This window comes from Physeter macrocephalus, chromosome 20 (assembly GCF_002837175.3).
Source record: "Physeter macrocephalus isolate SW-GA chromosome 20, ASM283717v5, whole genome shotgun sequence".
Classification (NCBI taxonomy): Eukaryota; Metazoa; Chordata; class Mammalia; order Artiodactyla; family Physeteridae; genus Physeter; species Physeter macrocephalus.
The window spans coordinates 102,602,503-102,626,750 of record NC_041233.1 but is presented as its reverse complement, the minus strand read 5'-3'; the positions used below and the strand labels follow the sequence as shown (position 1 = coordinate 102,626,750).

Genomic DNA, 24,248 nt, shown 5'->3' with positions numbered 1-24,248 from the left:
AAATTACCTAGAATTCATGCAAATTTAACATGAATAGAAATTCTTTGGGATACTAAAGATATGAATTGTTCAAAATTCAGAAACCCAAGTCAAGAAACTACTAGGTTAAAATGATTGCCCTGAAAAATACATTTCAATTGTAACAGCTCATTAGAGATACTTACAATTTATTATACTGATAACTTTGAGGAACTCATAGGGGTTCTGCGTTTACTGAAGTCCATCATAAAAGACTGCTGTCTGAACCTTTCACCTCTTATTTTTAAAAGTCTACATAAAGGTTATTTACTGTTGCAATTGTGTCTTTTTTGTTGTATATTCTGGTACATGCAGTTTTATGGGTGATGCAATTCTCAAAGAAGAACTGTTCTTTTGTTTTGTGTGACAGCAGACCGCTCCGAATCCAGTTCCTTGCTGTTTCATTCACTTGACTCAGCTCCTTGTCCTCGAACTCATTTCACGATTTCATTGCCAGCTAGAAACGTATAGCCTTGTTCGCAGGAATAGCGTCAGTCAAATATGTTCAGCATCAGCACTTTCGTGGTGTCCTGACAGCCCCACAGTATCTACTGAGCTGCATTTTATTCCCCATCGGGATTACTGACATTTTCACAACTTTCCCTGGATTTTTTTCTTTGCCGAGGACCTCCTCATAATGGTGCTGTTTTTCTGTTTTCATTTTTGGAAGTGAGACTCACATGAGGAACTTACCAACAGCATGACTAGAAGTTGGAGAAGTGAAATTTGGCAGAATTCCTTCCTCTCTATCCGGGTCCCTTTCAGCCTTATCGAGGGTCTGGCAGCAAATGTGCCTACATTGTCCCCTAGTGGCTGACCCCATGAGAGACCCACAGCCCCTGTACCCCTGTGGCCGACTGCCCTTTCTCTCAGAGCTTGACTTTTATGCCCAGGGGTGATTTTTCAAGATGAAAGACATTTGTACTAGTGTGCATGTGTTTACTAATAGTCAAATTAGGGAATTCCCTGGCGGTCCAGTGGTTAGGACTCTGCTTCCACTGCAGGGGGCACGGGTTCGATCCCTGGTGGGGGAAATAAGATCCTGCAAGCCGCACAGCGAGGCCAAAAAAAAAAAAAAAAAAAAAAAAAAAACTGGTCAAATTAAATTTTACATATCTGAATAAACATTCTATTACTTAGAACCATTCTCAGGGGAAACAAAAAGATGAATTGAAACATCAAAGCAAGTACTTCAGGTTTCTGAAAAAGTTTTACAGTGTCTATCAATCAACCAACAGATATTTATCAAGTATAAAAAGTATGCCAGGCACTGTTGTAGGCACTTGTTATACACTTATGAACAAAACAGACAAAGATCCCTGCCGGCAGGGAGCATAACGTTCTAATATGAGGACAGCACTAATGATCGTATTTCTCCACAGGATAACATTCAAGCCAGGCTATTTGTAAACCTGATGTATTTCAATAACGGTACTATTATGAACTGCGTTCTTAACATCCACTAATGTAGCTGGTGTCAGTCTTATCTCTCTAACCTGCCTTCAGGGCAAGCTGCAGGCGACCGCAGCATGGCACTCACATAGCTGGTACTAGCTGCAGTCACACCTCGCCATACAAATGCGTTAATCTGCTCCGTATACTATTTTCTCACTCCAGGGTGACTGTTATGGAGAGGTAGGTATGTCTTCCTAAACTGTGTGCCAAAGTGTAAGCAGTGCCCTACCAGTCTTCACTCCGGTCCACTTCTTCCAACGCTCCTCCCTCGGGGGTGAAGACGTATCCCTCTCCCTTCAGCACCACTTGGCGAAAGGCCTCCTGAGCAGGTGTTGCCTGGGGCCGAGCTCCGGTTCGCATCAACAGGCCTAGTTATCTCAGGCCTCTAATTACGAGAGAAAAATGGGTAAATAAGGCTTTAGTTACTCTTATCACATTACGGTGCTTGAAAGACACGAAATTTCAAGGTAATTTAATAAATTACTTTTTCATTTTCTAACTTTTAAAGGAAATATAATTCATCCATGTTATTGATGATGTGAAAGATTAAACACTTGTATCACCATTCTTGTAATGGTGTCTTTTATTTCTAACTAATTCTAAGGCTAGACAATGAACAAATTCATTAAGTGTCTAAATCTATTGACTCCCTAAATTTTAGATATTTTTTATATTTGGAAGAGTGTCATTAAAAAAAACAGATGGCAATTCTATGCCCTCCAAAAATGCAATTTATTTTAATATTGATGATTTAATTTTTAGTTATTGTAATAAAATATGCTTTTAGTGTTTATGTGGCATTATGTTTCAGGAGGATGAAGCATGTCTAACTTAAATACTCTTTCTTTACTTTGAAAATGGAGAAGTGAAAAACAAAGAGGTTTAGTGGCATCTGTGGATACATTCATAGTAAGGAGGCAATAAAGCAATGAAAAAAATACCAACCGTAACTTTTTCCAAATCCACTATTCAGTTGCTGATTCTGGGAGTAACCAAATAAAATATTGTGTATGAGCAATGACATCAGTTTGAACCACAGTTTTTTAAAAGGTATATACTTCAGTTTCTCGATGGGTATTGGGTATTGGCAGCATTATTTGGTGGGAACAGCAGTGGAAATGGATGTGAAACATTTTAATTAAAATTATGATTTTTCTATCAACTAGGTGACATTTCTCTGAGAGCCATCTTCCTCATTTGTAAAATGAAGATGTTTGGTTGAGGTAACTTGGCAAATTTCCTCCAAGTGATGAAAAATACAAAATACTTTCACATTATAATTTTATGATACATTCAGATGATGGTAGAAGACCTTATGAAAGACAAATAAATGATGTATAGTCAGCCAGATGCTGTGGCTACTTCCAAAAGAACTTGTTTTAGATGTATATTTCTTTCAGACCCATCTCAAAGTACTGTTAGTTAAAACTTTCATTGCAGGAAGCATTTTTCTGTGCTCCAAATAAGGCCACTATTGGATTAAATGTTGTGTAAATCCCATAAGCCATCTTTCTTTTCTTGCAACTTAGAGCAGAACATGGAATTTTAAGTGGCCCCAAACACAGGGAAAATAGATACTGATTATCGTCATTCAAATAATCACTTAGAAGTTGTAGAACTAACGGATTTTCATATGCATTTATCCATATAATTCCTATAATATCAATAGTTCTGCAAGTTACATACAACATTCTTTTTTTTTTTTTTTTTTGAGGTATGCGGGCCTCCCTCTGTTGTGGCCTCTCCCGCTGCGGAGCACAGGCTCCGGACGCGCAGGCTCAGCGGCCATGGCTCACGGGCCCAGCCGCTCCGCGGCACGTGGGATCCTCCCAGACCGGGGCGCGAACCCGGTTCCCCTGCATCGGCAGGCGGACGCGCAACCACTGCGCCACCAGGGAAGCCCATACAACATTCTTGAACCCAATTTTATAGAGGAAAAACTGAGTTCCAGGGAGGTAATGTAATTTTCCCAGGGTCTCATAACTATCGAGTGGAAATATCTTGCCTGTATCTAGTGAGGTGGATAGGAAAGAAAAAAAAGTACAAGGCAAAAGTTAAACTATGTTGTTTATTACTCTTGTTGCTCTCTGTGGGTAAAGTGAGAAGAGGGGCTGGATTACAGTAGGTGACATTCCTGGAACTAAGGAGAAAATAACAAAGATGTTCAATTTGTGTTAAATTTTCATTCTGCCTGAATTTGGTCCCCCAAATTATGTGACTTCATGGTCAATTAATATTCCTTTTTTCACGTGTGTTTAATACTATCCACAGAAAATATCCAACCTGTTCTGGTCAAGGTTTGAGATTTTGTGCAGACTGAGGCCCTTCTATGCAAATAGTTCAAAGTCAGGAATTCTGATTTACCTCGATTACTTTACATAATAGCTGTTGAATTTAGATATTCTCTCCTATAACTGAAGTGCTTCTAATATTTAAGTTGTGAACTTTCAAAATTTACCTTAAAAACTTAAATTTTGATATAATTTCATTCTTACAGAAAATTTACAAGAATACTACAAAGAACTCCACATACCCTATACTCACTTTCTTCAGTTAACATTTCACTCCCGTTTTATCATCTATTCCTTCTTTTTCTGTATATAGTCATATATACATTTTTCCTGAACCATTTGAGAATAATTTTGCAGACATCATGTCTCTTTTTTTAATCCATAAAGTTTTATTTTGTATTTCCTAATACTTTTCTTTATATATTCACAGTAAAATTGTCAAAATTAGGAAATTTAATATAGATACAATACTATTAATTAATTCACAATCCATATTAAAATTTCCCCATTGTTTCAATAAAGTCTCTGTTTGTTTTTTCTGGTTCAGGCTCCATATCAGGATCATCATCACATTTAGGTTTCATGTCTCTTTAGTTTCCTTTAATCTGGAACAGTTCCTCAACCTTTCTTTGTCTTTCCTGATTTTGACATTTTAGAGGCGTATAGGCCAGTTGTTTTGTAGACTGTCTCTTATTTGGGGTTTAGCTGATGTCTCTTCATGACTAGATGCAGGATGCATTTTTGACAGTGACATCAAATAAGTGACATAATATCCTTCCTAGAGTGTCAAGAGGTATATGGTGTTGGTTTGTCCCATTATTGTTCTTTACTTTCATTATGTGGTTAAGATAGTATTTACTAGATTAATCCACAATGAAGTTATTATTTTCTTTTTGTGATCAAGAAACAATTTGTGAGGGGATATTTGAGACTATGTAAATAGCCTCTTCATCAAACGTATAATGCACTAGTCTAACCCCACACACTCAGAAAAATAATCTTTGTAACTTAAATTCAGTATCTATGTATATTTTTATCTTTAGACCTTGATTATACAGTAAAAGAACTGTATTTGAAAGTTACTTAGTTTTAAAAAAATATATTGTCATTCCCCTCTGTGTGGTTATGTTATTCACTTGAATTTAGTTAGGTTCATTTGTTCCTGGTTTTATTCCACTCCCCCCCATTCTTATTTATTTGACTTAAAAAGATCTAGAACGTTAACATTTCTTTAAAAGTCCAAACTCTATAAAAAGTTCTCAAAGACATGTCATTTCCCATCTCTTCTACTCCATTCACATCCAACTCAGGTAAACAATTAACAGCATAACCAATTTCATTCGTTTCTGATTTATCCATCCCGTGTTTATTTTTGGGGAAAAAAAGCATATATAAAAGTTTCTTATTTCTTTCTTTCTTCCAGAAAAGATAGCATCCTATGTATAAAGCATGCTAAAACTTTGCTCTTTTCAACTAATAGTATTTTCTGGAAATACTCCATGCTAATTTATAGAGATCTAACTCATTCTTTTTTTCCAGCTATGTAATGCTCCACTGTGTGAGTATACATAATTTACTCATTCAGTTTCCCATGTGTGGAAATTTATGTTGCTGCCAATAATTTGTAATTACAAATAATAGATAATGTTGGGCAAATGTACTTTTATTTTATTGAATGTATAAGTCCTGACTTTTAAATCAGCTTTTTTTCTTTTTCTCAAGTTATACACATGTAGAAGTAACCAAAGGCATTAACTCCTTTTTCATGTGCAAAAACAAAGATTCATAACACTATGCTTGCTGAAAATCTATATAGGAATTATATAGCCTGGAAAACTGTAACTACGTTTTGTGGAAGTAGAAATTGTACCACATATTTGTATAACAGCAAGGCAAGTGTGGTCTCTAGGAAGTATAGGTAAAGTTGATTAGATTGCAATGTATACTTAAAAGCTGAATAATGCACTCTTGTAAAACACTCTTCAAAATTATTTAACTTCCCATGATATCATCACAGCATGTGCAAAAAAAATCTTTAGTGTTATCTTTTCCTGTCACGTGACTAGTGCAAACAAAAGAAATCCTTATCTTTTTGTTTCTATTCTGGCCCTTTATAAAATGGCATTAAGCACCATTCAGAACTTACATAGTAAAGGTTTGGTTTGAGGAAAAAAGATTTATTTTGTATTTCAAACAAATTATACTTGCTAAATTATAAAGCAAAAATTTTCTCACCAACTGAAGGTTTCTAGCATTCTACATGTATAGAAAACTTTATAGTTTTAAAACCACTTTCCTAGATATTTTTACATTGAAGTCTCATAGCAACCCTTGGCATAGAGAACTAGGCAGGAGTTATATTGTACTTAATTTACAAAAGAGGAAAGAGAGGCATTTAGAGAGTTTGAGAAAATTTCCCTGGGATGTAAGACTCTGGACTAAACATTGAACTAGAATCCAGGACATTTTTTTTTTCTTTATAAAGTGGATTGTGCCTATTTCATAGCACTATTGTGGTGATCAAGTAAGGCAATGGACTTGAAAATGTTAAAGTTGTACAGAGAGAGTAGTTTTATTATTAAAATTTTGGGGCTTTGGTGACTATGGGTAAAATTTCTCTGTATTTTACTATTTTGTATGTATATGTATAAACACACACACATATATATCTATACATATATATGTAACCCAAGAGACTTAAACAGACTGAGAGATATGAATCACACAGCAGGACTTAAACTGTTCGTGTGGGGAAATATTTTATAGACTGAACTAGTGCCTCTAGGAGCAAGTGACCATGCTATATAACCATTGCGGAATAATTAACAGCATTATATATTGTACAGAAGTTAGACCTTGAAACAAAGCTCATTAAAAGGTACTTGATCTTAGTTTTAAACCTTTAAGTATCTTCTTTAAAAGTGATCAGTGTATGTACTGGCTACTTTAGTTTTCCCGCTATGAGATTCACACAACTTTGATCTAACTTTCTTTGATTTAACACTGCAATTAAGATTTGGTTCAAAGTAAAAGCTCATTGGTTGATGTTTTCCACTGATGTGATATTGTTTACACAGATGTGCTTTGAAATCTTGATTATGGTGGATTTGGGGGTCCTACCACAAGACAGATTGCTGTTATTTGAAAAGTGAAATAATATGACACTTACTTGGTACAGCCTTTAAAACAGACTTAGCTGAGTACATTTCTAAAGTGATTTATCTGTTTATTATTTTTAGCCAGTGTTTTTGTTTTATTTCATATCTATCAACAGTAAATCACTTGCTTTAAGGACTCTTTTATAACTTGGTTGCACAAGGGTCAGTACTTAGGACCCGTAGTGATGAAAAGGTGTAACTTTACCTACTTTAAAGCACCTGCCAATTAATTAGCAAAATCCCTTCAGAGCAAATAAAATAAAGCAGTCCCATCCATCTGCACTCCCAAGTTTAGGCCTTTGCTAAACAGACCATGAAACAGGACTGAAAAAGTAATCTTTAGTGATTCCCTAAAACTTTTTGCTCAGGGGAAGCACAAAAATCTGCCAAATGATTCTCAACTCTTCTGCCACTGAAAAATTTTAACTTAAAGATCTTAAATTTAACTAGTGGTACAAAACCAAAGTTTTAAGTTTTAAATGGATGTGTATCCAGCTCCTTCACCTCAATGACTTTTGATTTCACAAATATGCACGGGCAGTCCCACATTTTACTAGCGACTTTTTGTGACTCAAAAACACATCAAGAATCAACACCATTCTCCATTTAGTTGTTTTTCTAATTCAAATGTGAACAACCCCAAAAATCTAGTCTTAAAGAAAATGCAACTAAGAACAGGGAAGTGCTCTTAGATTGGATAATGGCCCCAGAGCCCACTCATCATTTATGACACTATTACAGATACTCATTTTCTATTCGTGGCAAATATAAGAATGTAACCCATCTCTTTTCAGCCTACTTGGATTTACTCTTAAGCCCTAGATTCATAATTATATTACGTTACTATATTAAGTTGATTAAAAGTTCACAAACTTAGCACACAACTTTAAATTTCCACATAGATGTAAGGCAATCTTGGTTGTATCTTGTGCTATCTGAGTAAAGATAAACATTAAAGAGAACCTGGGAAGGGGGAGGGAGTGTTCCTAAACTAACCTTGATTATGTAAAGAAAATCCGCCATCTAAATGATAAAAGAAAAGAGTAATGCTTGTACATTTTATTAGTGTTTTAAAATTAGTGAGTTAAACTGTCAAAGCTTTGATTTTCCTTTCATGTGTGTCTGGGCAGGTCTAAGCCTCAGGTAACGCCCCTTTTCCTTCTCCCTCTCTTACCTTTCTTTGCACCTGTCCACTGTAGGCTCCCAGCAGGTCCCAAGGAGTCCAAGTATCCTCTTCTCTCCTTTTCCCCCTCCTACCCATCCCCTCCTCCCCGCCCCCGTTTCCAGTTCCCTCCCTTCCCCCCTTCCCTTCTTCAATATACCTGCCAAGCTGGGCTCCTTTTAGCAGCGATCTATCACTGCAAAGGAGCTCACATCAAAGGCAATCGCACGGCCGCAGCAGAACAGCATCACGGTTGTTCCAAAGACAACCCCAAAGAGCGGCCTTGACTGCGCCTCCCCGAAGTTGCTGGCCAGCTTTGGCCAAGCGCGGGAATGATTTTTGCGACTGCATGGATAGAGAGCCGTCAAGGGCCCCTTCTGGTCACTTCCGAAGAGCAAAAACGTGAGAGGAGGCCGGTTTAAGATTTCAAACAGAGCCTCCCCAGCGAGCATGAAAGGACTTGATTAGCATATGTCAAGAGGACCCGCATATATACTGTGTGTATGTACACAGGACTCTGATCCGTTTGCGGAGTTGGAGCCCCAGGCCCAGCCCCAGTATTGGCAGCGGCAGCTATAGATGTTTCTGCAAAGCCAGCAACCGGCTCCCACCTACCCCAGGAGAGAAGATCGCTCCAAGACAGTGAAAGCCTCCCTGCTCTCAGTGCAAAGTTCATCCAGCGACCTCACGGGACTAACCGGGCCTTAGCTTTTTTGCGCTTGTTTGGCTATAATTTTTCTCCATTCACCTCCCCATCCCTGCTCCATTTTCTTATTGGGGGTCTTTTGTTTTCCGGATCCTCCGCCTCTCCCTCCGGCCGCCCCATGGCTCCCTTAGCCGAGGTCGGGGGCTTCCTGGGCGGCCTGGAGGGCTTGGGCCAGCAGGTGGGCTCGCACTTCCTGCTGCCTCCTGCCGGGGAGCGGCCGCCTCTGCTGGGCGAGCGCCGGGGCGCGGCGGAGCTGGGCGCCCGCGGCGGGCCCGGGGCTGCGGAGCTGGCGCACCTGCACGGCATCCTGCGCCGCCGGCAGCTCTACTGCCGCACCGGCTTCCACCTGCAGATCCTGCCCGACGGCAGCGTGCAGGGCACCAGGCAGGACCACAGCCTCTTCGGTACGTACCGGCACCCCGCCTCCCGCGCTCCTCTGCTCCCCCTGTTGCGTCTCCCTCCCCCTCCGCGGAGGGAGTCGGGGCTGCGCGGGGCCGGCAGCCCCCGGAGCCCTTCCAGTGCGAGGTGCTGGCCGGGGCTGCTGGGCGGCCAGCGCAGGCAGCGGAGGGCTTTCCCCGCCCGCGGGCCGCCGCGGTTGCCGGCAGGCCTGCAGCTCCAGACGCTGAGGGCAGGAGGAGAAAGGGGGGCGCTCCGCCCGCACCTGGCTGCCCTGCCCTTCCTGCTGCCTGGGGCACCGAGCCCTGGACTCGGAGCCACGCCTTTCCCGCACTCCTTACCTCGCGGGCAGCTTTTTTGTGTTTGTTTTCAAAATCCCTATTATTTTCTCCTGCTTCCTCTCATGTTTCCCCTTAACAAAAGTTAACAACCGGAAGCCTTCCGCTTCTTTAAACCTGCCCTGCAGCTGTGCAGTTGATGAGCCTCCCATGGTTACTGCTCCAAGGATAGCTCTAACATAGGATGCGTGCGAGCTTTTACGTGTCTACCTGGAGAACCATAAATGTTCACCTGGAACGGTAACAGATTAACTGTCCGTGGGCACCATCGCTGCTGTCAGGCTCACCTGCCTGCAGTTCTCAGCGCTCTTAAAGTTTGGTGAGGGAAAAAAAAAAAAAAAAAAAGCTTATCCGGCTACTGAGCATGCCCAGTCCTTCAGCCAAGATCCTCTTTAGAAATTGTGAAATCTGAAAGCAAAGATCTTGGTATTGACCTTAGGTAAGAGGAAATGGGGAAGCGAAAGAAGATATGGGTGGGAACACAAAGGGACGTATTTCAGAATACCTCCAACAGTGCCTGGGAGCAGAAGTTAAAAGAACGAAACAAAAACAAAAAACCCCGAATGATTGTTAAGGCAGATTGTTAAGACACTAGATTGGGAAACCATAAGGTCTCGATTGTTAATTACCCCCTAACTAGCTGTGTGACTAGCACGTGCCCTCACCGGTCTGAGCCTTAGTTTTCTTGTCTGTACAATGATGAGGTTAAAGCAGGGGATTCTCTCAAGGTGCTCTCCTGTTCTAACAGCCCAGAATCTTTCCTCCACTGTGGAAGTTTTCATCATATTAGAGTTAACTGGCTAGCACTCTCAAAGGATTTTGATCATCAAACTTGGGACTTCATTAGAGAGAATCAGTGTATTTCATTTTAAAGATGCCATTTACCTGTCAGCAGCAATGTGAAAGGGCCTAATATAGTGTCAGTTTTCCTTTTCTTTCCTAAGCACTGGGATTCTTTGAGAATCTCTTCTCTGAAGGGCCCTCTCTTATCCTCACCCCTGTTCTTATTTGGCTTTTTTTTTTTTTTTTTTTTGACTTGTAGTCCTCATTAAAACTTTGGGGAAGTGTAAATCTCAGTTTGAGGGGCATTTGTAACTCTAGATGTAGAAATGAGCATGTGGTGGTCATTTGGTAGCACTTAAAGGCTTAGAAAATTAACTTTTTAAAACCCACATGTTTGCAGCTTCCACTGATCTCTTCCAAATTCCCACTCACTATGAGTCCAGAGTGTCATGACCTAGTGGCCCACCTTGGGGTCACTTTCAGAAAGTAGTTTCTAAATTGAGGGGGCTGAGATGATGAGTCTAAAGAACTTTGTGACACCAGGTGGCTCAGTTCCCTTGCCTGTAAGAATTACTGCATTACAGGAAAAACCCTCCAGCTACCAGAGAGATTTAGAAATGAACGCAAATGTGATAATGCCTATAAGTAGAGCAAGTAGAAGTTAAGCTTAGGTAATATTCAGACATCTCCCCACCCCCGCACCGGGATACATAGTATAAGCTTGGAAATTCTACTTTTAAGACCCTTATAATTCAACCGTAATCTCTCCAATGTCCAGAGTTGCTTCTTCCACTTTGTGTCTCTTTATAAGACTGACTCTACGGGAAGAGATTAGTAAATATTTATAGACTTGATAACATTCATTAAACTGGTATTTTATTTCATCCCTTAATAAATGTTGCATATCAGAATGACCATCTTAGTAGAATTTATTTTTTTTGGCTAAAATTTTGTATGCTTATTTAGTAATTGGAAAAATATGACTTGGACTGATGTTTGTGCTGGTTTAAGCCACTCTATGGTGCAAGGTACCTATCATTACAAAATATTTACTGTTACACAAAGGAAAGATAACCCAGATTAGCATGGTAGTTTAAAGGAGTAACAGCCTCTAGGATGCATTAGAGTGCATCCTAGTGGCCTGTGATAGCTAAAACATCATAATTTATAACAAGAGAGTGCCGGTGAGAAGAAAGTATATATACAACACGTGTAATATTATAAGCTTCTCTCTATATTTGCCTTCTCTTTTTAGTGCTTCGATTATTAACTATGAAATTATTTTTCTCTCTAAAAATTCATTTCTGTGTCATCAAAGTAAGAATTTTGAAAATGCTTAAGATGTGCTATTTGAGATGTTAAAGTAAGTAACATTTTTGACAATTTATACTAATTTGGCTATGATTAAATAAAAAATTCAGAATACTGTGTTTTAAAATTTCAAAACCACATCAATAGAATATAAACGAAAAGGTCCCAGTAAGGTTTAAAAAATTTCCTATCTGAGTTAGCTCTGTATTTATAATAGAGTTTTCCTGCACAGTAGTACAGTAGGAAGATTTTACCTAATACATAAACCTGGATTCATTACTTAAAAAAAAAAAAGTTGAGCCTGAGATCAAACATATTCCTTTAAAGCCCTTTCTTTTATTCTCCCCTATTCTCCATAGATTTGTCTGATGTGGTTGCATTGTGGGTTGACTCAGCTGTTTATTATGATTTTTAAAAAGGCTGGCTTTGAAAATGATACCAAAAAGACAAAGTACCTCCAAGTCTTTTTATGAGACACTAGTCATTAGAAAATCTATCTAAAATCTGTGATTGCCTCTTAAGGAAAGCTTTTCATGTCTACTCTTTGTTAAAGAATTAGCTTAGTTGCCACCTCATATTATAAATAAGAAAGACTTGTCAAATCTCATTTAAGAATCAAATGATTACAAATTACTGTGTGGTATACTATTTCCTTGTGGAGAAAAAAGGATCAGCATTTAAAAGTGTGGCTAAAATCTTTAAGAGGAACATGAAAAACACATAACCTTTTTCCCATCAGCCCCTATGAGCCATTGCAAAATTATTTCGACCTTGTTATATGTATATGAGGCTTCGGATGTCGTTTAATGAAGTTGAAGCTATTGAATATAATTATTCTAAGAATATATGTAATTTCTTGTCTTTCTACAATTACATATTTTTTGACAACATAACGGCATTATTTTTTCAGATGAGAATTAAAGTGTAAGTGGTTTACAATTTAGTTTTGCAAGAAAAATGGATACTTTATAAGATCTGTTTTATAATTGATTTATATGGAAATGAATCTTGTATTGTACTTGAAAACTAGTTCTCTTATACAGTCTAATCAGTTAATCAGTTCCTGTTCTTTGAAAGACAAGAGCATCTTAACGTAAATCAGATACTTAAAGAGAATTAAGTTACAAGTGAACTGCAATACACTTCTCAGTTTGAATGTAACATTCATTACAACTTCAAGTAATTATACATTTGTAAGTATATCTGGATGAAATTCCATTAATGTATCTTCTTCTACCAATCATGTTTTGGGCCTATATTTTTGTTTCTAACAGGAATCACTCACTAATGAGCTTGGCAGTACATTTAATTTTCCTTTACTTCCCACCTCTATATCAGTCATTATAATGGCTATCCTATGAGGTCTGTGTCTTCCTACTATATCTTACCTCCTCTCTGCCTTAGGCTCTCATACAGGGACAGTGACTCTTTCAAGCCACTTAACAGGAAATTTAGCAGTACGATATTGTTGCTGTAAGATCCTTGTTAGCTCTAGTGCTCTACATGATCTCTTACTAGTTTGCAAAAGCTCATCTGAGCTCTTAAGAATCTATGTTTAGAGCTTAAGCATCCATGTTTCTGCCAAAGAGTGAATTAGGATCTGGACAGAACAGAGACCTCCATATATGCAAATAGCCAGATTTTGTACTTTCCTTCGGCCTTGGGAACATCACGTGTCCAAACAAGAACTTGTATAATAAATCAAGAAATGACTTAAGATCAAGAGTCAGGCTAAATGGTACACATTTATACTGTTTGTAGAACTTAAGAGGGAGTGAAGGGGTGAAGGTAGAAAGCTATTGAGGAAGGCAGTTCCAAGCATAGAAAGTATGTCTATATACTTTTTCAGCAAAGAGTCTAAAGAGAAGAACAAGACAAAGACGTTAGTCCAAAGGTTAGTGTGTGCAGAGAAAGAGAATGATGCAGAGGGAAGCATTAAGGTTTTTTGTTGTTGTTGTTTTTGTTTAACTATGGTGTATTAAGAGTATTGAGTGGAGAGTTTTCGGTACTAATTTACCTATAGATAAATGAAAATAATTCTGGAAAGTTATTGAAAGCAAAATCTACTTGCATGCTAAATTCTTGGTATTTGGCTATTACATTTCATGAATTATAAAGTCCTTTTACTTCTTTGAACCATAACATTTATTTTTAAGGATCGTGGGACAGGAAACAGCATATTATATAATCTGTAAATTTTGAAACTACTGTCTTGTCCTCAAGAAGCACTGTGTTGAAGTACAAACATTGGATTAGGGCTCAGAAGATGTGAGTTCAAGTATCTGTCCTATTAATTACAAATATCATGTCTTTAAGCAAGCCTCAGTTTCTTTATATGTAAAATGGGATAATAATATCTTCTCTGCTTATCTTAGGAGGTTGGTTTTGAGGACCAGATAGAAAGTACTGATAGAAGTAGAAGCCCTTTATAAACTACAAAATACTAATACACCCATATAAGGTATACTGGCTGCTGCTAGAAAAAAATTTACTTGATTCATAGTAAGCAAAAACAAAGCAAAACAATTAATAGAACATGGTTGTAGTTAATAGAATCAAGGAGGAGAATTATGAACACCTCTGTTATGTACTAATTTTATGGTAATAATAGCTTCCATTTATTGGATGCCTAAATGTGTTAGTCTTCACTACTCTCCTGTAAGGAAGCATTTCACCCATTTTGTGTATGAGGAAATTGAAGTTCAAAGAAGACAAATGACTTACATAGACCAATCAGTAAGTTACTGAACTGGATTCAAACCCAGGTCAGTCTGGTTTAAGGTTTTACACCCTTAACATTTTATCATGGTGAACAATTTTTGGATTTTTAGTTTTATTCATCTGTAAAATAGGGGGCTCATCATAATGACAACTGTACATCACTTTTCAGTTTACAAAGGACTTCCACATGCATCATTATATTTAGCAATTTGGTCTACTGCTCTTTGGAAGATTTTCATTAGTCGTATGTTCTTTAATAAATGCAAATCATTATTTTGTTTATAAATTCAGGTATCCTGGAATTCATCAGTGTGGCAGTGGGACTGGTCAGTATTAGAGGTGTGGACAGTGGTCTTTACCTTGGAATGAATGACAAAGGAGAACTCTATGGATCAGTACGTATTTTAAAAAAAATTATTGTAATTCATTAAATAATGACTATCCGTTTTATAAGTAAAATAGCTACCGATTATGCATATCAGAAGAAATACATAAATAACATACTTAAGTAGAAATTAAAAATCTAGATCCTGATAAATTTCCATTTGTCTAGGCAGTAGTACAGCAACTCACTTTCATTTCTTTTTGGCTGCGTTGGGTCTTTGTTGCTGCGTGCACGCTTTCTCTAGTTGCTGTAAGCAGGGGCTACTCTTCCTTGTGGTGCGCGGGCTCGTGGGCTCAATAGTTGCGGCTTGTTGGCTCTAGAGCGCAGGCTCAGTAGCTGTGGCACATGAGCTTAGTGGCTCCGCGGCATGTGGGATCTTCCCGGACCACGGATCGAACCAAGGTCCGCTGCCTTGGCAGGCGGATTCTTAACCGCTGCGCCACAAGGGAAGTCTCCTCACTTTCGTTTCTTAAACCCTAAACCCTTATTGCTTTTAGCTCACTAGTTATTTTCTGCCCATTATCCTGGGACCAGAGACAGAAAAATGAGAGCATTTTCTTCTTGCCATTTTAGATTCTTTTCATCTTTACATTCATTTAGTATAAATTTTCTCTACCTTATTACCTTCGTAGATAAGTATACATCACTGACTTGCTGACCTTTGCAATATAGGAAATGAATGAATGAAATCTTAGGTACCTTAAACAATAACAGAAAATGGCAACCACACTAGTTGGACCATATCTGCAGACTTGATAATTACAGTAGCCACGCTCTTACTCAGAGTTGCATTGGGCAGTTTTTAACTTATCACTGGGGATAAGTGCACACATCTGTAGGTCTACTACAAATGTTTTAAATATGGAACTTACAGTAAACTTTTCAAGTTAATACTTCATCAGTGTAAGGTTTTTTAAAATTTTCTTTTCTTTTCTTTCCTTTTTTTTTTAATGACAAAGCAGCAAAAGCAACACGAGAATTAGAGCAACAGGATAATATAAAACTCAATCTGGGGCTTCCCTGGTGGCGCAGTGGTTGAGACTCTGCCTGCCGATGCAGGGGACAAGGGTTCGTGCCCCGGTCCGGGAAGATCCCACATGCCGCGGAGCGGCTGGGCCCGTGAGCCATGGTCGCTGAGCCTGTGCGTCCAGAGCCTGTGCTCCGCAACGGGAGAAGCCACAAGAGGGGAAAAAAAAAAACAAACAAAAAAAACCTCAATCTGCAGTACTATGTAGATCTTTCTCTTTCACTGTATCATTTTTTATTTGTTCGCAGTTGCTATATAATCGTAAGAAAATTGTTAAAGTGTAAATGTGGGCCACTCCTACCCATTCTCTCCTGTGAAATCCCTTCTTAAAGTCGAAGTCTCTGTAGCTATTTCCAAAGAGAATTTACTTTTATGATTTAGCAGATGACACTATCTGGTACCTTCTTTTTTCTTAAAATCTCAATTGAGACCACAATATACAGTTAGAATCAATATACACTGAGGAAAATCGGTTATCATATTTCAGTAAATGGTACTTCGCTTAATATCTGTCCTTTTAAGGGCAACACTTGCCCTTTCTTGGCTTTCTGTCAGCTCAGAAGAAAGAGAAATAATGCATTGTGTAATCTCCTAAGAGTAGAATTACAATTGAAAGAGAAAAACATGCACATAATCTTCCTTCTTCATGTATGTGTCAGATTAAAAAAGCAACTGTAGTCTACCCCTTGGGATAATATACAGTCCACCTTGAAAAGAGAAGAAATCACTGGGCTTTTACTACATTTACCTAATAGTAATATCTATTTGATGAATTTGAATATTAGCAAGGTCTTGAAATGTTTCAAGATGGTAGTGGAGATTTGCTGTGTAGAACTTTGACATCTAATGATGGAACAAGATAAACTACAGGCCTATTTGGCAGTGATGGTGATGGAAGGGAGGTCAAATGGAGCATGGGCAAGTTTAGAATATTTATTGTTTGAAAATAAAATTGAGAATTGACATTTAACTTAGAGTTCTGTAAACTAAACTGCTGGATGGAGTCACCTGGGAGAAAGAATTCCAGATAATATGAGAACGAAAACAGAACAAAGCAAAAACAATTTACCCTTTCTCCTTCTTTGACAAGGATATAGTTATAGGCAAAGAAATAGAGGGTTGAGACTTTTTTCTTAGGAAATTCTCTTAAAGATATCTTTTTCAATGGCAGTTATCTTCTCTCTTTTAGGAGAAACTGACTTCTGAATGCATCTTTAGGGAGCAATTTGAAGAGAACTGGTATAATACCTATTCATCCAACATATATAAACATGGAGACACTGGCCGTAGGTATTTTGTGGCACTTAACAAAGATGGAACTCCAAGAGATGGTGCCAGATCCAAAAGACATCAGAAATTTACACATTTCCTGCCTAGACCAGTGGATCCAGAAAGAGTTCCTGAACTGTACAAGGACCTACTAATGTACAGTTGAAGGGTGATAGTGTCTTTACTGAAGAACCAAACTACAACTGTTCTTTCTTATTACAGTTCACACCATAAAATAATAACGCAGGAAGACATTCAGAATGTTATGGAGTCTATTTTCCACTGGGAGACTGAATTTGGAAGGAATATTGAGAACAAACAAACAGAAAATATCTTGACTTGAAGTAGATCAAGATCTCTCTTTACAAGTGGATTAAGTTCCCTCGGGTACACTGGCTCTGTCCTCACTTGTAGATTGAAGCTGAAAATCTGTTAAACTGTGGGTAATGGGAACCCCACCTAGTTTGCTGCTGGTGCCTCGCCTCTCTGGAGTATGTTTACTTTAAAAGTTACATTAAAAATAGATACTTCATGTTGAAGAGATGTATTGACATAGTTGGCCAAGATCATTGCTACATAAATTTTGAGAACCTCTTAGGATTTTGCAGGTTACGGCATTTTATGTAAAAAATTTGGGTGAAACATGGACTATGAAACATGCCACACCAAGACGGAACATTTTTTTAAAAAGGATGGACCTATTTATACATTTTCAGTTTGCAAATATTTATTATATATATTTATTTATTGAAGAGTTTATTTTTTACTAGTATATGAAGATAATACAAGAGAAAAAAACAACAAAAATTTCTTTATCGTGCCATTACTTTGTTGTGATGTCTTGGGCTGTAAAGAAGACATCATTATTGCTACACATTAAACATAGAATAAGATCTTGAATTTCTTTTTAAAAGTAAAGTATAGCATAGATTATATTTTTTTGCAGTCAATTGCCTTCTAAATGTAACATTGGTTTCTTTGGCCTAGAAAAATGCTGTATCAATTTGTATTGAATTCAACACACATTCAAAAAGGGAATTAAACATTTTAATTTTTATGTTTTGGTTTCATTCCTTTTCAGGTGGAGTTATTCTACTTATATAACATATTTTTAAAGTGACAAAATTCTGAGTTCCTAGAGAAAAGCTTGATATTTAGAGAACTTCTAATGGTGAAAATTATTGGACATTACAAGCCATTTATGCTTACTTATTTTCTTGACTTAGTCTGGCAAAGCCCATTTCTTTTCATCCACTGCGATCACAGAAAGAATGCATCTTTGTGGTACCACCATTAATAATAGTAAGTCTCCATCTACCTATCTGAGTGTGCTATCTTTTCCGTTATAGCTGCTATTTTGTCATTATTTCAATAAACAGTCATTAAGCCTACTATACAGAAGATACTGTTAGGCACTAAGGAAAATATGGTGATCAAGACAGAGGTGGGTCCTGCTTCATGGAGCTCAACGTCTAGTAAGGGAAACTAACGAACACCGTAACTGTGAATTGTGACGTGCTCTATGAGAAAAACAAGGTTCAGACACAGAAAAAAAGAGAGAATAAATTTAGATAGGGTGAGTCAGAGGCTTCTCTAAAGAGCTGACATTTCTTAAAGGATAAGGCTAAGAGGAGAATAAGAGCCTTAAAGGAAGAGGAAACAGTGAGTCTGGAGTCCCTAAGGTGAGAAAGAGCTTTGTGGCTGGAGCTGAGTGACCAATTGGGAGAGTGGCACATATAAGTTTACAGAGCCACACAGATACAAATCCTGTAGGTTCTTAAAGACATGTCTGAGGTTTTATTTGCTCCTACCCAGCAGTTGTCAATGTCACCACCCTCACATGTTGCAGTCATCGTTGGGAATGTGCTTACAATCATGGAAGCAGCTGTCACCAGTTAGAACCTGGAAGTCTTGGTGAAACACATTGCTGGGCTCCAGCCCCACAGTTTCTGATGTGTGGGTCTGGGGTGAGGCCTAAAAATTTACATTTTTAACAGGTTCCCAGGTACCATTGATGCAGTTGGTCTGGAGACCATCCTTTAAGAACCACTAGTCTAGAGCAGTGTTTCTCACACTTTAATGTACATGCAAAATCACCTGGGGATCTTGTTAAAGGACAGATCTGTTAAACTAGGTCTCAGTTAGGAGGTGAAGAGCTGAACTTTTGCATTTCTAACAATGTCCCAGATGATGCTTGAGATGGCCAGACCATGCACCATACTTTGAATGAAAGACTAACTGTTGCTTTAATGTTCTCTGGAGTTATTCCTGTTAATTCATCCTCTCATTACTTGAATGAATTAATGGTAATGTGGAGGGTGAGGGTAGGGAGTTCACAGATACCTTTAATAAAGCTACATGGGAATGTGTGCATGGCTACAGGGGTAGTGTGTGTACTTGCGTGTGTACAGGGTAAGAGGCAGAGAAATGGTTTAGCTCAAAACCTATTGGTTTAAATATAGAATAGATAGCTAGTGGGAAGTAGCTGCATAGCACAGGGAGATCAGCTCAGTGCTTTGTGACCACTTTGTGGGATAGGGAGGGTGGGAGGGAGACGTGAGAGGGAGGGGATATGGGGACATATGTATATGTATAGCTGATTCACTTTGTTATACAGCAGAAACTAACACACCATTGTAAAGCAATTATACTCCAATAACGATGTTAATAAAAACCCAAAACCTATTCCTTTTATAAATGTAAAAAGAACAGTAAAAATGGTTTAGCAGTAATATTTTAATAATCTTCAGAATAAAATAATTCCGATTTATTTTTATTTGTCCATAAAAGTGAAAAACTAGTTTTGGTTCAGTGTTTGACACCTATATTTAAAGCATGTGTCCCAAAGCCAGCATTATGCAAGTATTTCCAATCTTTTGCAAAATGTTGCTGGTGTCTAAATTTATAACTGTGGAGGAAGTCATATAAATTTAAACAGATAATACACTGATCAAAGATGGCCCACCACGGATATTGCTACTCAATCAAAATTTCTTCTTTATTTTTTAGATATAATAAGAATATAAATTTAACGTTTTTAAAAAATTGGGGTATAGTTGCTTTACAATGTTGTGTTAGTTTCTGCTGTACAATGAAGTGAATCAGCTATATGTGTACATATATGCCCTCCCTCCTGGACCTCCCTCTCCCCTCCCCCATCTCACCCATCTAGGTCACCACAGAGCACCGAGCTGAGTTCCCTGTTCTATACTGCAGGTTCCCACTAGCTATCTGTTTTACACATGGTAGTGTATATATGTCAATCCCAATCTCCCAGTTCATCCCACACCCTATTCCCCACCCCGTGTCCACATGTCCATTCCCTATGTCTGTGTTTCTATTCCTGCCCTGCAAATAGGTTCATCCGTACCATTTTTCTAGATTCCACATATATGGGTTAATATACGTATTTGTTTTTTTCTTTCTGACTTACTTCACTCTATGACAGACTCTAGGTCCATCCACGTCTCTACAAATGACCCAATTTCATTTATTTTTATGGCTGAGTAATATTCCATTTTATATATGTACCACATCTTCCTTATCCATTCATCTGTTGATGGACATTTAGGTTACTTCCATGCAAAGAAAACCATAAATTAGACGAAAAGACAACCCTCAAAATGGGAGAAAGTAGTTGCAAATGAAGAAACTGACAAGGGATTAATCTCCAAAATATATAAACAGCTCATGTAGCTCAATATCAAAAAAACAAACAACCCAATCAAAAAATGGGCAGAAGATCTAAGTAGACATTTCTCCAAAGAAGACATACAGATGGCCAAGAGGCACATGAAAACATGCTCAATATCACTAGTCATTAGAGAAATACAGATCAAAAGTACAATGAGTCATCATCCCCTGACCCTGGTCAGAATGGCCATCATCAAAAATATCTACAAACAATAAATGCTGGAGAGGGTGTGGAGAAAAGGGAACCCTCTTGCACTGTTGGTGGGAATGTAAATTGATACAGCCACTATGGAGAACAGTATGGAGGTTCCTTAAAAGACTAAGATAGAACTACCATACGACCCAGCAATCCCACTACTGGGCATATACCCTGAGAAAACCATAATTCAAAAAGTTTAACTTTTTTATGGTGATAGCTACCTGTAGAAATTTGGGATATGAAATATGATTGAAGCAGTGGCTTTACAAACTTTCAGAAAACTAGAAAGTCACTATATCTTGCATTCTAATTCTATTTATATGTTGGCATGTCTTCCTATGTCAAAAAAACAATTTGTATCTACTGAATTTATACTACTTGAAGAAATGATCTATTCCATATCTGAATAGATTTCACTTGATACTCCTAAATGGAAGTAGTGTGTGAACATATTAATTAATTCATACATGGAAGGATAAGAATAATTTGGTTTATTATCAAATCAATATTTTGAAAATAATTTATTTTATCCTCAGGAAGCTTGGGAAAAATCTCACCCATTAGTCATCTTCTTTCTTCTTTATTTTAAATGTTATATTAGAATTCATTTATTAACTTACATTTTCCATTCTTTCTTGCTTGGAATGTTAACTATCATTTGCAAAACTTCCCTACAGTTTCTGCAATGATAAGAGAATGTATATAAATAAACTTTCATTAGCAACAATTAGCTTTTCTACTTGCTAAAATAGAACAGATTGATCTCTTTCCTGGTTGAGCGTTCTCCACAGGCTCCAGCCATTGTCATGTATAACTGGATATAATTAATACTTTGAGACCAAGGTTCTTCTCTCTATAGAGACCACTCTGGCATGGGAGGATGCGATGTGTCAAATGGCCCATGACAGTTGGTTAAATGGTTCCATAAATGCTGAAAATAGCCTTGCTTCTCATCAGACTAAGCAACCCCACATACAGGCCCCCAAAGTGCAGTTGATTGGGACAAGCTGGTACGGTGAAGTTGTACCCTAGTCTTGCATAGGATACTATGTCCATCAACAGAAAAGAAGGATTAGAGAACTAGACTAGAAAAGAAAAAACTAATCAAAGACCTCTTAGTTTTAAAAGATTTCTGGATTTCAAATTAAAGTTCCCCTGGCCCTGTTTGAAAAAATATTCAATGTTTCCTGGTTCCTCAGCCACTAAAGCTTCCTGTATGATTTGGCTTCTAGGTGGTTCACATGTATCTTGCCACCCATTGGGTCAAAGGGAGTTTGAATATTTATTTTAGCATTTCTGGCATCCAGAAACAAATACGTGTCCTCATTTCATACACAAGTCCCCCCCACCCACGGTTAAAATATAATAAAATATAACTTCAGATACAAGTGCTTACTTATATTTTTTTGACCAACCCATGTTTTTTCCCCAATGAACCGTATACTCTTTACCCCAATTCAGTAAATAAGTCAGCTCTACTTCTATTTTCTCTCTATTTTTTTAATGAAGAAGCATTCGGGACCTGTCACTTGTATTGCTCCAGATCTCTTCATGGTGGTGGAATGGCCGGTCGTGTGTGCGGTTCGAGCATTATTTATTGGCCAGACTGTTACCTCACCCTTTGCCATGGGGCTTGAGTTGTGTGGAGGGTGGAACTGTGAAGGGGGCAATTATTGTGAAGGGAGAAATTATTGAGAAGATAAATTGTTAAGGTGAAGACGACTCTACCTCCAATTACACTGAGATTTGGATGGCTACCACATCTTGTCGTATTTGAAAATAATCGTCTTGGAGGTATCAGAGCGAAGAGTGCAGTGGTCAAGCACAGTGTTTCTTAGAAGAAGCAGTGTACCTTGGGCATCAGTAAGGGTGCCCTTGCCAAGGGCTGGCTCCTAGTAGTTCAGCATGCTTCTGTGGAGGGCCGTACTCTATCCTGATTCTACTGCTTCCATTTAACAATGGAGCTCTCATCTGCCCGACATCCCTTGAGAGTACTTGTGTATCAAATATAATCAAATTTGTGGTGGTGGCAAAAGGACTTGATGGTCTGTCTTTGGGCGGCTCTGTTTTAACGATGGACCAATAAGTGGCTGGCAACTGATTTGTACTAAAAAATGAGTAAACCATTTGACAGACATGACAACATTTTCATTTCCTTAGGGACGTGCCAATGATTCCACGTCAAGGGATCACTGGAGAGTCCACTGGGGAGTCATTCTGGGTTATATGGGCTGAGAGGTTAGAAAGTTGCCTCTGTAATCTATAAGAAACCTGCCTGTCAGGAGGCCACGAGATCTAATGATGTTACTGCAGAAGAATACCCCATTGTGTCGGTATCCGTACCCGGCACTTACTTTCTTTGCACCCTGTTTAGTGATGTGAGTTTCAAGGACAAACATTTTGTTCCATTCAATGCATAATTTATATGTTCGAAATAACAACACTCCCATAAAAGTTATTGTTTGGTGAAGGGCCCTTGAATTTAGTTTTTCTGTTAAACTGTTCTATCATTTTTATTTGTCAAGCTAATAAAGGAAGGCAGAGCCTCAAGTACAATTATTTCCAACTGCTACCCCAATGTGCCAGCTCTTAAATGAATACATCTTCTATTTGAATCAGATCAAGGACACCTGTTTCAGTGTTACCTTATTAGATTATAATGTAGTGCTAAAGAATTTATCCTATAGTAGGGCCATTCTGGCCAGACAAAGGTGCACTATATTGATGACCAAAATTAACAGGTCATAATTAGCATCTAAAAGGATGCATTTGCTACATCAGTGACCACAGATTACCAAAAGGTTGATTCAATGTCCATCTCTATTTTGGACCAGTCAAACCAGGGTTCAAGGGGTAAGTGGTGTGTGGGGTTAGTCCCAGTTTCTTGAACATCCCCGCTATGAAATTTATTATAGGCCTACTGCACCGTGGTACTTACTATTCCGTATTTGCAACAGCGTGGTTCTAGAGCTTCCCTTTTGGCAGGTCCAGTCGTTGGGGGTTCTACTCTTTGACATTTGAAGGCTCTTTCCATCCCTAGAATTGCAATAAATCCCTTGCAATTACACACTCAGGGAAAGGAAATACCACCCCAGGAAAACTTCTTTGGTCCTCTGTGTCCGGCCACTATCCTAACCCAGGAACCTCAGCTACTTCTCCTCCATATCGTTCAATGGTCAAAAAAATTTCTCTCCTTATGTTCAAGTTTCCCAGAATTAATGTTATCTTTGATCCTGTATCTAAAAGTTCCTGAGATTCTTGAAAATTATCCTTTGTTCAAAACAAGTCTCGGGGTTTAGAGTCTCTCCAGGCCAATCTAATGTTTTACTGGACCCG

At 38.3% G+C, this 24,248-nt stretch overlaps 1 protein-coding gene across 1 annotated transcript; it reads left to right on the top strand.

Annotated features, from left to right (window-relative positions):
- Positions 1-8,908: 8,908 nt before the first annotated feature.
- Positions 8,909-18,064, top strand: FGF20 (fibroblast growth factor 20). Its single transcript, XM_007123748.2, has 3 exons — positions 8,909-9,194; positions 14,631-14,734; positions 16,941-18,064. Exons 1-3 carry the CDS (start codon positions 8,909-8,911, stop codon positions 17,184-17,186), a joined length of 636 nt encoding a protein of 211 aa, XP_007123810.1. The 3' UTR covers positions 17,187-18,064.
- Positions 18,065-24,248: the final 6,184 nt, after the last annotated feature.